Source organism: Hydra viridissima, unplaced genomic scaffold (assembly GCF_058129835.1).
Source record: "Hydra viridissima isolate aposymbiotic clone 2 unplaced genomic scaffold, HvirCarnegie_v1 scaffold_2, whole genome shotgun sequence".
NCBI classification, from domain to species: domain Eukaryota; kingdom Metazoa; phylum Cnidaria; class Hydrozoa; order Anthoathecata; family Hydridae; genus Hydra; species Hydra viridissima.
The window spans coordinates 6,267,047-6,284,177 of record NW_028324301.1 but is presented as its reverse complement, the minus strand read 5'-3'; the positions used below and the strand labels follow the sequence as shown (position 1 = coordinate 6,284,177).

At 27.4% G+C, this 17,131-nt stretch overlaps 2 protein-coding genes across 9 annotated transcripts; one reads left to right on the top strand and one right to left on the bottom strand.

The window, feature by feature from the left end:
- Positions 1 to 3,971: 3,971 nt before the first annotated feature.
- LOC145188870 (BBSome-interacting protein 1-like) lies at positions 3,972 to 5,285 on the bottom strand. The gene has a single exon (XM_080065377.2). The coding sequence runs from the start codon at positions 5,241 to 5,243 to the stop codon at positions 5,010 to 5,012; it is 234 nt and encodes a 77-aa protein (XP_079921503.2). The 5' UTR covers positions 5,244 to 5,285; the 3' UTR covers positions 3,972 to 5,009.
- A 45-nt stretch (positions 5,286 to 5,330) lies between these two features.
- LOC145185993 (histone deacetylase 11-like) lies at positions 5,331 to 16,083 on the top strand. Of its 8 annotated transcripts, none has more exons than XR_016449869.1 (13): positions 5,331 to 5,471; positions 5,668 to 5,791; positions 8,322 to 8,485; positions 8,678 to 8,778; positions 10,446 to 10,562; positions 13,741 to 13,860; positions 13,969 to 14,031; positions 14,144 to 14,240; positions 14,324 to 14,393; positions 14,572 to 14,627; positions 14,740 to 14,797; positions 15,520 to 15,606; positions 15,686 to 15,840. XR_016449869.1 is itself a non-coding variant. In XM_090078997.1 (13 exons), exons 2-13 carry the CDS (start codon positions 5,766 to 5,768, stop codon positions 15,779 to 15,781), a joined length of 1,032 nt encoding a protein of 343 aa, XP_089935123.1. In that variant the 5' UTR covers positions 5,331 to 5,471; positions 5,668 to 5,765; the 3' UTR covers positions 15,782 to 16,083. The 8 variants fall into 8 exon arrangements, 6 of the variants coding, with proteins under 6 accessions (XP_089935123.1, XP_089935122.1, XP_089935124.1 ...); XR_016449868.1 differs by having other exon boundaries at positions 14,722 to 14,797; XM_090078997.1 differs by having other exon boundaries at positions 14,740 to 14,774; positions 15,686 to 16,083.
- Positions 16,084 to 17,131: the final 1,048 nt, after the last annotated feature.

Here is a 17,131-nt window from a genome sequence, read left to right as displayed (position 1 = left end):
ATGTTTAAAACATTTATAGCTGTTATAGCACAACATCTTCTGTTGTTGTGCTCTACAATTAATTTCATTGATTGTCACAGTGTACATTATTATTATTATAATTGAAGGGTGCAGTGGAAAAAGTACAAATTTCTTAATATGTGGCTGAAATACCTTGTATTTATTTAAATGAACTGAAACATGTTTCAGTTCATTTGAACTGAAGGATTATTCAAACTCATTATGTTTCAATTTATTTAAACAAATACAGAGTACTTAAGCTTCATACATACTTTGATCTCGTTTTCCTCAAAACTGTCAAATTATATTTAAGTATTTTTTCCACTGAGCCCTTCGCTTACTAAACCCTAAACCTACCAGAGTAACTCGAAATATAGATTTTGGTTTTAAAAGGAAAGAAAAAAATTTTTCCATACATTTAAACACTTTTTCGTCACATCAGAACAAGGATAGACTTTATAAGTAAGAATAAATCTTAATTTTTAATATATTATTGTCGAATTGCATGGCTTGGAAACGACTCAATAACGCGATAGACCATCATTGCGATTTTACCTTTTTATTTGAAACAACCTTCTCCTGCTAACGTCAACTCCCTATCTTCGCAACGCACTCAAAACCATAGCGCGTAGGTGGAACGTTAAAAAGTAATATGGTTTGCTCATTCAAAAAAAAAAACTAATTACGAGGTCCTTTTACTAGTTGTTAAAGAGCAAGAAAACTGGTTAAATTTTTCCTTCGTATGCGTTTGGCGCGTATTTACCGGTGAAGTACACTCTTTGCAAACAAGTTTAAAGTCATTGTAACATTTACTTTCGCGATTTAAATTAAACTAATATTGAGTTGAAATTTGAACTAAGTAAATACATTAGTTTTTTTCAATAGCAAAGCACAAGTTCAGGTTTTAGGATGATTGTTCATCGCGTACTGAGCAGTTCTTAGGAACGTGCCAGGTCAAAGCCGAGTCATAAAAATAGTTATGTAAAACAAATAAAGTAAAAAAATGACGTATGGCAATAAGTTAGTATTTATTTGTTATAGCATGCTTTATTGACTGTAGACATTTATTAAATATATAGTCTTTCAGTTACATAACTCGTGGATTGGACCAGGCATGCTAACAGTATAGCATCAGTGTTTGGTTTTTCTGTAAATAACGAACAATAACGAATAAACTAGTTTGTTTTTTTTGAAAAAATAAATTTAAAGTATTTAATCAAATAGAAAATCTGCAAAATTTTTAATAGCAAAATAGTATTTTATTTCAAAGCTTTTAAAATTTTTTTAATAATAACTTTTTTTTTTACATCAATTTTAAAAATAATTTGTAAATTAGGCATACAAATTTTTTATAAAATTTAAGTTTTTATTAACTTTGTATGCCTAAATACATAAATTATTTTAATTTTAAATTATTTAAAATAACTGATTCGAAGTTTATACTTTATTCGTTATTATTCGTTGTTAACGGAAAAATAAAACCCCGATGCTTACTAAAGATGCATACTTTCATGATGATGAGATCAAGGACTTACTTTAAGGTTTACTTGGTGTTAACTACATGTTTTTAGACGATTGCCGCAGTTTTTTTTTAAACCAACACTCTTTTTGGTACATTTTTGGCTTTAACAGTTTTGTACAGTTGATATTATTTATAAAAGCTCACAACTCACCATAAGATGTTTCCTGACGTCACTCATGCAGTCATTCAAACACTTTTTGTTATCAATTTCTACTATTGTCGAGATTTTGCGTACAGTGCAATGCTAACAAAACGACGCTTCATTACAAATGAGATTATTGAATGTAAGTAGGCTGCCTAAGAAGTTGAAGATTAGAAGAAGTTTGAAGATAGTGCATTTGACATTCTGGATTACTTATTGCAAATGTTTATCGATTTTCTTGATTTTCATTTCCTGGTAACTCTTTTGATACTTGGAAGTGTAGTCATTGATCAATTATTATCAGCATTAAAATTTCGGTGACGGCAATTTAGGCCTTTGTGTCTTCTTTAATTAGGGGAAATTTACGTAAGTTTCCTGCTGTTAGAGCTAATTATGGACCAGTCTGACTGACAGCTTATAATTGTTTTTCCACATGGTAAACATGGTATATCAGAGTATACCCTTTTTTTCGTAATATTTTCGAAAGTATGCCTTTTTTTTTTTCTATTTTTACTTTCGTAAGGAGAAAATTCAGTCAAACTGTTGAGTGATGCCAATTTCAATGTTTAATATTCAATTTAAAGTTAATAAATGGCACGTGTATATACTTAAATACATCAGTTAAAGAGAAATTTTAAGGCTAATCATACTAATTTACGGCATTTACTACCCTAACCCTGATATAAATTTAAAAAATACAGGCAAATCTCTCAAAAATTTAAACCAATCGCGACAAACACAACTAACGAAATAAAAAACTACCAGAATAATTTACAAAAGTACGAACATAATTATGCAAAAAATTTTAAATCAAGCATTTAATAAACGCAAGTAACAAACTTTACATTGTACTAAAGAACAAATGCGACGGACCAAATGTATGAACCGTTGGTGTGACTAGCTCTCGCGCTGTTTCATACTTTGTCTTAGACAAAGTATGAAACAGCGCGACTGTAATCTGCATAACAAAATAGCAACAAAAAAGTCTTTAAAAACTGATTTTAAGTTTTCTCCAAATACCAAAAACTGACATTTTCTGTTTTTCCCCTACACCCTTCATATTTATTCGCTTAGCTTCTGTGTTTCATCACAGAAGTAAAAAAATAAGTGTATATTTAAAAAAGTACTTTTACTATGAGCTTAAAATAAAGTTGAATGAAAAAATATATATATAGAAATAGAAATAATCTTAAATAGAAATAAATACAAATGAACAAAATATTGAAATAAATAAAAATAGAAGATAATAAAAATATCAAATTAAAATAGAATAGGAATAAATAAGAACTTAGTAATATAATATGATTGCACCAGTTTTAGAGGTTTAAATTGGTTTCAAAAAATATTTCAGTGATTAAAAAATAGCTTTACAAAAATTTGTTTAGAACTAACAGCAATAGTTTTTCTCAGATTAAACTAATTTACAAACAGATTATCAAAACCAGTGTTTTAAATTACTTTAATTACAAGTAATTTAAAATACGTAAACTAATTAGTGTTTTAACTATAGATATATATATACCTTTTTCTAAAAAAAAATATTTAAAACTCTGATCAAGATCCATCGACATAAAAATCAATTTTTTTACAATGGATATATTTTTCTTGATAAAATTTGCTAGTTGATTGGAAAATATTTGGGTCAGGTGAATGGTGCTGAAAATTATTGACTATTTGTTAGCTCCTCCTGTATTTGTTAGCTCCTCCTGAATTGGATCTTATGATTGGAGTTGTACTAACTCTAGAATGTCTGACTGTGGATGTTTAGTCTGAATTTGACGACTGATTGAAAACTGAAATGAGAATAGTTCCAAAAAATAATTTGAAAAACTTATATAAAGTTGATAAAGTAAAAATCTCAGGTTCTTCAACTAAAACTTATGCTTCAGTGTAAGACTTTAAAAAAAGTAAAGGGCTCTTGTTTGTTCGAACACTTTAATCAGAGTAAAAAGCTGACTTTTGCATTGAATACTCCTTTCAATCTACCCCAGACCTTCCAGAAGTTTTAAATTGGAAAAAAATTTTAAGTGAGAAGATTCATGTTCAGCCTTTTGTTTAATACCATAGCCTATCTAATTTCATCGATCAGAGTGGAGAGGTTATTCAATTTAAATTTAAATATACATGGAGTCGAGTTAAAAGTGCAGAAGAGTATAAAATACACGGAAAACAACTTCTACCCTCTGTTATTAATTTCAAAGAAAGAACAGCTTACTTTGGCATTAATTTTAATACGCTAAATACGCTAAAAAAAACTTGATGTGATTATATTCCTGTCGGACCGGATATTTTCATAACAACTTTTTTTTTTTAACATTACGAATGATTTTAAAATTTCCAAAGAGGTTTAAAGAAAAAGGCCAAGTTTCATTTTTGGAATATGCGCTTTTTTAACATGCCACAGGTTCATACAATAAAGGAGGCCATGTAACAATATATACATATATGTGTATGTATACACATATATGTACTTTATTAGATCATAAGATGATTCCATTTTGTAGCAATCGTAAAGTTATTATAGATTTTATCTCTAATTATATTTGAAAGATCAGTTTAAATCGGAACGTCATCTGGATTGTCAAAAAAATAAAATTAAAATAATAATAAAGTGATTCGTACTTTCGCACCAGGGGAAAAAAAGAACCGCGTTTCTAACTTAATAAAATGGATTAGATCCGTTAAACCGGTTATCCGAAACATAATCCGGCAAAAACTTGTAACGATGAATATATATGGAGTACTTAAAAAATGATTTTTCAAATCCTAGTACGTAAACCAGATTTTAAATACATTCACATACAACAGTACTAAACTAATAGAGGTTTTGATTGTAACACAATATAAAACCTTACAGACACTATGGTTTGGTGATTCGTGAAAAATTGTGTTTAAATTAAAACCTAAAAATGTAAATAAAAAAATGAGGTTCTCACTGTGTTTTTAATTTTTTTTTACTAATGAAATAAAAATTACATAAACTTTACGACAGTCGAACTTTTTGTATTCACAAGTCTAGCTAAAGTTTCTTAAGATATTACTGTAAAAAGACCTTCAACCAAACCAGTATTTATTCTACTAGTAGTTTGTTAACTAAAAAAACTACAATAAATTTTTTAACTAAAGAAATAAATACTCTCTATAAATTACAACTTGTGTGTTTGTTTATATATGTAAAGTACAATAATTTTATTTGCTTTAAATTTATTTGCCATAAACAAAAATTAAAAACATTTAAAAACTATAAAAATTTTAAGTACTTATAAAACTTTTTAATTACTTTTTTTTTTTTCGTCATCAATTTATAAAAACTCTTACTTATGTTCTATAAATTGCAAAATTTCCTTATAATTGGTCATCGGAAGTTTCTTCTAGTTGTTGTTCAAGTAAAGTTTGCTCCCTTTCTTGTTTTTTGACAGCTTCTTGAGCATTTTTCTGCATTTTCTCTAACTTTTCTAAAGTAACTGATTTAAGAGGTAATATTTTAGGCTTACATAAGACTGGAATTGGTTGGCGATTAGAGTAAGCCAGGCCTTTTTTTGGTAAAACTTCTTGAATAGCATTTTGTTCTGTAGCCATTTTAAAATGAAATTATTTACAATTGTTAAGTTTCAGCGAATTCTATTGGTACGTCGCTAAGACAAATTTAACGCACTCATTCGCAGAAGTTTGTAAAGTTTATTTTCTTTTGTAAGACCAGCTAGAAACTGGCCTAAAGAAAGAGTGTGAATGACTACTTCGTTGCATACTCGTATGAAGTTATAATCATTAAAATTTCCCTTCACCAATATCAATATACAACACTAGGTATTAAAACTTGGTAAAATGTAATGAAATTTTTACTTATACAGCACACTGTAGATAATAATTAGAATGCTACTTTACCAATAAAAATTACTAAAAGTTATAATAAAAAAAGCAATACCAAAGTAAATAATCATCATCTTATAGTATATTTTTAGTTAAAAAAAGTCTTTCAACATAATTTAAATTTTTCACACAGCTAGAAAAATGGACTGCAATTCTTGATAATAATTCTAAAGAACTACGAATATTTATAACTGATAGACTTAAGTATAACAGGGAAGTATTACCTACATCATGACTACAGCTCATTCAGAAGACAGGTAAAAAAATTAGTTTTAACATTTAAAATTTCTTTGTGTGATAAGTTTGTTCTTTTTAAGTTAGTATGTAACTAATCAAATGGTGCCCTCTAATCAAAATTTTAAAATTTAGTTGTAAACATTTTACTATTGCAAAAGTGTTTTGCATAAACCAGCCAATAAATAAACTTCGTTTTGCCTTTAATCATTTCAACTTTTATGACTTTGGCATAATTCTTCAGATTATTCAAATCATTCAAGAATGTCTGATAATTTAATTTTGATATTATAATATTTATATTTATATCATTTTAAAGTACTTGAAGGGAGCATTCTAAAAATGTATTGACGCACTGGCCAAATTTAAACAGTTCTACAAGTATATAAAGGCAGTAATCAACAATTTTAACTCATAAACCTATAAAAATGACTGAATATTGACTATATTCATAACACTAAAAGCTAACACTTTTAATTAACACAAAAAGTTAATTCTAATGTTTGAATGTTCAATTTATAAATTACAATTAAGTTTACATATTACTGAGAAAATTTAAGTCTTCAACTAATACTGAATAAATATGACTAAACAGTGAATACTGAAAATGTTTATACAAAAGTTTTAACAAGTTTTACAATCTACATGTTAATAAGACTGTCTCTATTACAGTTAGCAAATATTTTTCTATGGCTTATGAGTTGTGCCTGGAAATGTTTTTGGTTCTCATCTTTAACAATTGAGTTGTTAAATCTCTGTATCCCCAAAATTCCTTGTTTTGTAGCATCAATAATGCAAGACAAGTTCTTGATTAGGCTGGTTGCAGTCTGGTAGGATACTGTGCTATTCCATTTCTTCAATGGCAAACCCAAGAAATCATCATTCAAGCCTGCAGTTATGAAAAAAGTGCATGAAGTATTTAAATCTTTAAAGCTTTTAAGAAGGCCCTAAAGCAAGTGTGATCAGTGTTACAGTTTAAAGTTTCACAAGTTGAGATTTTGCATAATTAAAAAGTTTCTGAGATAATGAACAAAGTGTAGCCAACTCTTAATTTATGTACCAAGAATGATGTAGGGGCATTCCACATCAAGTGGAACCACCTATCTGACATCACTGACTCGGATTTTGATGAAAATCAGCTCACATGTTGGGCATATGGACAGTAGCAAAACATGTAAATTTTTTTGACTTAAGTCAATTATTTTATGAGATATGACCTTTCAAAGTTTTGACCTTTTCACATGACCTTGGTTATTTAAAATGGCATAACTTTTTTGCTATTATACTTAGGAAGTTGATTTTAGTGGCAAACAGAAGCTCTTGCACAGACAAACAACTTTGTGTCTATACAAAAAAGTGATAAGTTCAATAGAAAAAAAGTTATTGGTCATTTGATCATTTGACCTTTGACTCTGGTTGATGTCAAAGGTCAATTTTTTTTTTTTACATATTGCTTTTTCTTTTGTGGATGTCCCATAAAAAAATCTTTTTGGGATTCCCATTAACAGCTTTGGGATTAATATTAAGTATAAATAGGTTCTTAAAATTTAATATTTATCAGCCTTACAAATGCAACATTTTGAGGTCATTTTCTGTAAATAGCCTATTGTAGATATATATTATTAATTATTTCCTTTTTTCCTTTTATTTTCTAAGTTGTAATTTAATTAATAATACTATATATATATATATATATATATATATATATATATATATATATATATATATATATATATATATATATATATATATATATATATATATATATATATATATATATATATATATATATATATATATACATACTCAGTCAGTATTAAATTGTATGAGGCTTAAAGCTATATTTAGCTTTAAACCTCATATATTTGATGGTTTCGTATTATTATATATATAGTATTGTTAATATTTCCAGTAAGAGTGCTCAATACAGCGTAGTATAAGTAGAGCAAATATATTGTTATACAAACTAATAATTAGCTAGGTTTATATAACATTACTTAAAGTTTCACGCAACAATACAGATCATCAGATGTTATAAAACTCTTTTATAATATCTGATGATCGCTATTGCATGAAACTTTAAGTAATATACAAAGCTAACTATTATGACAAACATGTCTTTTTAAGTTATCATGGATTCTACTTCGAGCTATTTCTTCTATTTCAATTATTTAGAAACCAATAAAGGTTAACATTACATTCTACTAAATAAAAAAATGATTTTAAAATTTGATCCATGGGAAAAACCCCTTAACTGAAAAAAAAAACCGAAAAATGAACTTTTGATTTGTTGCAGGGATTTGTTGGAGTAGTCTGACCATGAAACAAAAAATAGTTTTATAGTGATATCAAGGTTAGAGCACCTTATAAGATGCAATTTTAATTGAAATTTTGAAGTTTTTTTTTTTGAAACACTCTTAAGGGTATTTTTTGGATAAAAGTATTGTTGATTATTCTTATCATTTTATATTTGATGAATAGAATAGTAATGGCAATTATGAGCAATAGTTACAGGTTTTGACAGAAAATAATAAATATTTAATTACTTTTTAGTAAGCTGTTAACAAATACGTATAAATCAAAGTTATACAAAGATATTCCTATTAACAAAGTACCAATCATTTATAACTCTTCATACAACATTTCTTTCTTTGGTTTGGAAAAGCTGCATCCGTTTGACTCAGGAAAATGGGGGAGAATTATTAAAATGCTGATTGGTATGTTTATTAAATTTGCATATATCATTAGTCTTTTGGATGTTAAATTACTAAACAAATAGATTAGAGAACAAAATCTCAAATCCAAACACTTCAGATTGATGTCTTGTAAGAATATTTTCATATAAAAAAGTTAAAATTCAATGAACGTAAGTAGTAGACTTGATTTGTATCAAATATCTTTTTATTTAGATGAATCTTTTATAAAAAAAGAGGATATTGTTGAGTCAGAAGAAATCACTAAGGCAGATTTATTGATTGTACATTCTGAAGATTACTTGGAAAGTCTTAAAGTAATTATATTACCAATATGATAAGAAAGCAGTTTATTTTCTATTTAATCTTTTAATTATTTTAACATAGCACTGATGCAGTTTGATATTTATATCACTGTGAGCCAGAAAAACCCCAGGTTTTTATGTCATGTCACTAAATCTTCATAATTAGTTTAGTATTAATGTATATGGTTCATTAAAAAGATTTTAAAAATTTGGTTTGTGTTAAAAATTTACTTTAAAATCATTTCTTGATTTCTAAACTATTTTAAAGTTTTATTATAGCTATAACTATTAGAAACCTTTTCAGCATGATTTGAATAGGTTTCTCAAAATTCTAACAGAAACAAACTGATTTTTTCTAATGCCTCATTTACAAGAAGAACTTTTATTTTAGACATTTTAAAATCTTTTTTACTTTTACAATACAACTAAAATATGTATTACGTTATGTATAGCTTTTACTTTACAATCTTTTAAAACCATTTTCTTTTTCAGTGAAATCCATCTGTTAATATAATGAGATATATATTGATAATTATTTGTTATTTATACACCAAAAGTTATATATAATGTAATGTATGTTGTAGTTATATAATGTATATCAATTAGAAGGTTATTACAAATTCTGTCATGATACTTTAATCATGCTGGAGAATCTCTCTATATAAATATAAATGATATATCAATAAAAAATATCACTTTTGAAATGTTGTCAGTTATTCGTTTTATTTTTAAATATAAATGAAGCAAGTCAGCTTAAATGCTTCCCAGACCTATGGCAAGAAAGATCAAGTTTGCTGCAGTAATTGAAGTGTCTATGTGCTAATATTGAGTATCGTTTTTCTTCATAACTTTGAGTTTTGAAGCCACAAAATTTGTTTAGTTAGACTAATTAGGAACATTAAAGTTGAATTCCTAAACAGCATTTTCCATTCAATATTCAAGAGTGATATTTAAATACATGTAAATTTATAAATAAATGCTTCAAAACCATTGATGATTTGTTATAAATAATAAGTAAAAAAAAAAATCATTTTCAAGAGATTTATAGGCTTAGTTTATTTGTCTTAATACTTGCATTTATGAATTTTTAAAAAATTAATAAGGAGAGAAAAGTTGTTTTTTTTAGATACCCAGTAAAATAATTTTACCAACTTCATTAAGTAAAGGTTTCTTCTAAAACCAGAAAAAACTGCAGTAGTGTTGTTGGAAATTTACATGTACAGCTTCATCAGGCTTTCTATTATTGAATTTACAGGGAATCCCAGCAGCATCAAAGTGGAGTTTGTTCAAAAACAGCAGTTGACAGGTTTACAGCAGTTATTTTACTTCATTGAACTTAAAGTGTTTTAAATCCAAAAAAAACAAATGGCTTGTTTAAAGGATATGGTTAGGTAAAAATATGCAATAGAGAATAGTCTGTTTGTTATTTGAATTTTAGTTTGTTCAATGGTTTGTATAAGATATTTTTAAATAAGTTAACATCCAATTTTGTTTTCAAAAAAATTTTTAATGATACACTAATACTAAATCAGTAATATTAGTTTTTTATGGAGTGAAAAAGCATAAAACCGTGCTCTAAAGCTGTGTCTCTGATTCACAGTGATTTTTAGCATAATTATGAAGTATTTTAGTATTTTGTTAGACATTTTACTAGGATATTTTTTTTTTCTATTTGTTAGTCAAGCCTAACCGTTGCCAGAATCACAGAAATTATGCCAGTTGCATTATTGCCAAAATGCATTATTGAACGTAACCTACTTATTCCATTTAGGTTTCATACTGGTGGAACTATTTTAGTAAGTACTAAATGATAAATGTGGATTTTTAAAAAACCTTATTTCTCTTTAGTTTTTGTTAATGTTAATATTGTAATTGTATTCAATATAAAATATATAGAGAGACAAAATAAAAGTGTAATATACAGGCAAAGGTTTATGTAATTGCAATTTGAAAGTTAATACTTTTTCTCAAAAAAATTGTATCATTGTTAAAATTTAAACCTAATAGAAGTAACTTTACCAACAATAGAAATTGCTGATTAACAACTTTTTGATTTATCTTTTTTTTTTTTCATCTGTAAAAGTAAAAAGTTGGAAAATATTTTTGTAATTAATGTAAAATGGTGAAATAAGTAAAAATAATCATAATAATAAAAACAATCATAATAATGATAAAAACACTATTTACTATTACAAACTTTAATCTAGCAAAATCATGCTCAAGTTCTGCAGTTATTTGTGCAACATTTTTCTTTATACCTATATATATATATATATATATATATATATATATATATATATATATATATATATATATATATATATATATATATATATATATATATATATATTAGGGCCCTGCGAATCGGCATTTTTAGTTTCGAATCGAATCTCGAATCGAAGCAGGTCTTGATTCGCGAATCGAATCACGAATCGAATCAATAATTGAAAGAAATTTAAGTTTTTTATCTTTATTTTTATGTATACTATACAAAATATTACAAAACTTGAATGTTATTTGAACAAACTCTTTTTGTTACTTCTAGCCCAAATTAACCGTTCCGCATTTTGCTCGGAAAGACTATTGCGTTTACTGTCGATCACTCCTCCTCCCACAGAGTTAACTCTTTCAGACGAACAATTTGTAGCTTGAACAGCAAGAAAATCAGTTGCAACTTTTGATAATAAAGGGAAAATGTTACGTTTGTTTTTCCAGTCGAGAATAGAACAATCTGAACGTCCCAACGTTTTCTCTTCGATGTATGCAGTAGTTTCAAAATTTAATTGCTCATCTAAAGTTCTTTTCTCTGGTAGAGTACGATTTTTAGAGATATGTTCAAACATTTTATCAAAAATTCCATTTGCTTCAGATGACAAATTTGCTACTTCGAGTTGAATTTCAGCGGGAATCATAGTGATATTTAAATCGTGTTTTTTTTCAGATGTCATTAGATAAGATTTTACCATTTGTTTCTCTGCCAAAGTAAGCATTTCTGATTTAAATCGAGGGTCTAAGAAAGTAGCGGTAAGAAAAACGTCTTCACTTAAATCAAACCTCATTTCCAACTGCGTAAGAAGATCGTCAACAAATTTACCCATCCCTCTTTTATCCATCGAGCGAAGATAATTTTTCAAAGTTGTAATGCACGGATAAACTAAACTAATGCTTACGCTTTTTTCCGCACTTAGTATAGTGGTGGCTTCAGATACTGCATTAAAAATAGGAGCGACTACTGTTAATAATTGCACTTGTGTTTCAGTTAGACAAGTCGGTGGCACTTTCATACAGTTTTTTTTTGTGAACACTCAACTAGAGCAATCTCTATAGAACCATTACTTTTTTAAAATCCATTCCAATAAATTAGAAGTGCTGTTAAAGCGCGTTTCCACATCCATTGGAGGCTTTGACTCAGGTTTTCCTTGAGAAATCTGATACTTTTTGAGAGCTGCCTGTCCAACTGATGATGAGTGAAAAAATCCTACTATTTTATGAGCCTTGCTAATTAATGTAACAAGAATTGGTTGGTTGTGTATAGCTGATTTCACACAAAGTTGGAGTTTATGAGCACAACAGCCTAGCCAATCAATCCCAAGAAGTTTAAGTGTGCATGGCATACTAGGAGTAGTATCGGTTGTAGCTCGGAAAATATTATCTGAAGTCAAGTCAAATTTTGACAGCACGTTTCTTAAAATTTCTTCAGTGGAAGTAGCTTTGTGACAAGCATTTATTACTTCCAGATTTACAACTGATAAACAGCATGATTCTAAAACCCAAGAGGATGAAATAAAGTGGCAAGTAGAAACAAGAAAGTTATCGCCATTGTCGGCTTTATAGTGATCAAAAGTGATGCTAGGTTTGGAGATTAACTGGCTTTTTATACTTTGTTGGAAGTTAATATATAAATCATCGACCATGTCACCTAAATTTCGAGATAAAGTGGTCGGGTGTGGTGGATGATATTGCCCTTGAGTAAGCATCGAGCACAGATTAATAAAGCCAGATCCAGAAGTTGTCTCAAATGATCTTCCATCTTCAATTACAAATCTAAGCACTGCATGGTCGTAGTTTTTTTTAATAACTCTATCTATTGGAGGTCGAATAAAATACGAATTTAACGAGGAACTTGATGATTGCTCGATTGTGTTATCGGAATTCTTTTTTCTTTTAGTAGCAGATGTGCGCTTTTTTGTTGCTTCTACGTGTAGTTTTTTATGGTCACGTTTTAAATGGTTCCATAGATGAGATAAAGTTCCAGTTTTCTGAGCAGAATACTTTTTGTTGCAATTTTCTTGTTTGTATTGCCAGAATACTCCTTTTTTTTTCAAAGAGTTCTTTAACTGCCAATTTTTTAGAAGTCATTTTATAGCTTGATGCAAAAATAGCTTGATGTAGCACAAACAAAAAGTATCGAATTTAAAATTACTTTAGTGAAAGCGAAGTTAAACATTAACGACTCAAAAAATAAAACCTAACTTTTGCGTTACTAATTTGCGTTCCGCTCTGTTTAAATCCCTAATCGACAATTAATTTTAATGAAAAGTATGTTTACGTTCCAAAATTACTCTACCGCAGAATTTTCTGATAACATAAATATTGATATTTTGAAAACTTTTTAACGCCGTTTGTATGAAAACATAAAGTAATTTAAATAAAAAAATGATTCGAAAATTTCGAATCATTTTTTTTGAATCGAATCTCGAATCAAAGCGACATTTGATTCGCGAATCGAATCGAAGCGATTCACAGGGCCCTAATATATATATATATATATATATGTATATATATATATATATATATATATGTGTGTATATATATATATATATATATATATATATATATATATATATATATATATATATATATATGTATATATATATATATATATGTATGTATATATATATATATGTATATGTATATATATATATGTATATGTATATATATATATATATATATGTATGTATGTATATATATTAGGCTGCAAAAATATCTCTCGAAAGAGGTTGGGCTATTAATGTTGGAGGAGGCTTTCATCATTGTTCAGGAAGTCAAGGAGGAGGTTTTTGTGCTTATGCTGATATCACATTAGCAATTAAGGTACATATATGTTATAAATTTTTTCTTTCAGGTTTTTATTAGTGGTTTTAGAATAAGATTTCTTATTTAAATATTAGTTTAATTTTTATCTGCAATAAAAATTTTTAGATGCTAAAAAATGAGTTCGATAGAATTAAGAAAGTTATGATTATAGATCTGGATGCTCACCAGGTAATTGAGTTATTAAATTGTCTATCCATTAAATTTTTACAATAATTTGATATAAAAGTGTTTTCTATAATGCATGTTTACAAGAAAAATCAATAGTTACATTTAAACTTAGGGCAATGGGCATGAACGAGATTTTATTTCAGATGATAGTGTATATATTATGGATGCATACAATGCCGACATTTATCCTGGTGATTTTGTTGCTAAAAGTTAGTGTCAAGTATTTTACTTTGTATTGATTTAAGCAGGAAACTTTAACAAAAATCAAATCATTTTCTATTTTTGTTTATAGGTGCTATATCAAAAAAAGTTGAACTTGAGCCTTACACTACAGACAGAAAGTATTTAGATCTTGTTAAAAGGTGTTATTATTTATTTTTATTCTGTTTATAATACTATTAAGAGTGTTTTTGTAATTTTAGTTTTAAAGATATTTTTTGGAACTCAGAATTAACATTAGTTTATTGTAAAAATATAAAAAAAAGTTTAGTATAACAAATTATAATTATTAATACAATTACATAATTATTCAAATTTTAGAAGCCTAGAAGAAGCTTTTAAAGAAATAACTCCAGACTTCATTCTTTATAATGCAGGTACTTTTCATTCAGCTTGTCATTTATGTGTTTATTTGAGTTTTTATATTTAAATATACTATATTTAAATATATTATATTTTATTTTTTTAAAGGTACTGATATTTTAATAGGCGATCCATTAGGAATGCTAAGTGTGACTGACAAGGTAAAACTGCATCCAAATACATAGTAAGGCAAACTTATTTATCTTTATAAAGTTTTGAAAAGGCTTTAAATACAGGAAATAAATTTATAACATAGATTACCTTTTATTTGTTACTCTTTCCTATAAATAAAAGTAATATTCAAAGATCATCTTAAATGCATTTATAAATGTTTTACTAGGATGCTAACAAAATTAATGCAAAATATTAAAATACAATTTTTGTTGATTACACTCAACCCACACCTTCCCCCGAAGTTTTCCATTAAACTTGTATAAAGAAGAGTATAAAAGTATAAAGAAGAAAAAGTTTTGAGAATGTTTTTAGATATCAACTGGTGGTACACTCAGTATTGTATATCTTGTACACTGTATTTTATTCAGGTTAAATATCTGACAACATGTAAGTCAGCTCCACCTTGGATTTAAAGTCAAATTACTAGGAACCACCTGCCTGCTTAGTTTGGACTGGGCTATTTACTTTAAACACATATAGAGCTGCTGATTTGCATTAATTAATGTTTTTCGTCTAAATTTCACTGGCAATATCTCATCAGTAAACAGCGTTTTATTGCCTTGAATTTTTATATGAGTTTCCCTTACATATGATAGAATAATTTTATAACTATTGATTTTTAGTAACTCACCAATAAAATTGTGAAATGCTGTGACAAAAAAGTTTTTTATTTCCTTGTTTGATAAGTTATTTTATGTAAAATTTTACTTTGATTTTTTTTCAAAAATATAGGGAGTTATAGAGCGCGATGAAATCGTGTTTAATTTAGCAAGAAGTAAACTTATTCCTATTGCGATGGTTACATCAGGTGGCTATCAGGTTGTAGTTACACTTTTTGTTTTATAATCTTGAAATCATACTATGGAGTCGATTATAATAAAATAAACTCAATTTTTAGAGAGAAACAGCTCGAGTGATAGCAGACTCCATAAAGAATCTGCAGAAAAAGAGTATTATAAACTTTTCTTGTAAAGACCAAGTTTTTGAAAGCTAATTTTTTGCTTCAACCTTTTATAAATTTTAGGAAAATGTTGCCTTAATTGACGTATTAAAGTTTTTTGCTTTTTTTGACTCCTTTCCTTGTTTGGACATTTTAGTCTAGTTGTTTTCTTTAGAATAGATTGACTCAATGACTGAATAAGAATTTTATCATTTAAAATAAAAAATATTTTTATAATTAAAACTGAAGAGGTATTCAATGCAAATAATATTTTATTTTGTTTATATATTTTTAAAGTTCTAAATGTTGCAGAATTTGTTTGTAATAAAATTTATTTAACTGTAAAATCTTCTTTTTACAGTTTTGTTTTGTTTTTTTGGGGGGTGAGGTGAGAATTTTATTGTATGTCTAAAACTTAAACTTGCTTCTTATGAATTTATTTTTGTGGGTTTAATTTTTTCAAGCAGAAATCAAATTAACAATAAACTGCGTATTAAAAAATAAAAGTTGAAAAACGAACTACTTTAAGTTTGTCTTTAAACTTCTGTTTTTTCATTCCAGGAAATGCCAGCGCCTGTTTAAAATATCAATTGAATTACGCTGTTAAAAGTAAATTTTGTCCTGGAAACAAGTTTGCACTCACATAAGAAATCAATAATCTTAGAGAATTTTAAACATCTACAGACTACAAACTCTAAAGTCTTCCTTAATCTTTTCTCACTAAAAGATTAAGTGATAAGATAATTACTTTCATAAAAGATTCTGGGTAGTTCAATGTAAAAGTAGGACAATCATTCCACCCACCCCCTCAGATTCCTATTAAATTTTAACCAGTAATACCTATCAATGAAACATGAAAAAATGCAAAATTTGAGCTCCCAACTCCAAATTGTTTAAAATGGGGACAAATTGATTTGACATTTCTCTATCATCATCAAGAAGGTCTTCAAAGTATTCAATTCCAAGCAAGGGTGTGTATGTTGTCAGATGACATTCACTTCCTAGTTGAATTCAGATTGAGCACCGTTGGCTGTTTGCCATGATAAAGAAAATGAACATACAAATAACACTAAGTAATTATTTAATCTAAAACTGCAGTTTTCTCACAACACATCGATGAGATGAAAACAATATTCTTTTCAAACAAAAACTTATTTTTACAAATTTTCTCCTTTTATATCAGACAAAAGTGTCATAAAAACCAACGCATATTTACAATTAACACCTATTTACAATTATTTTTTTGTAGCAGCTATCAAAATTATTAATTTCGAAACGTTCTTGCAATTTTCGCAACGGAACGATAAAACTAAAATAATTTTTAGATTTAATATATCACAGCTGGTTTCACATAACTATATTTAGACAACTAAATATCTTGATAAAAACAAAATCTATTTTTCT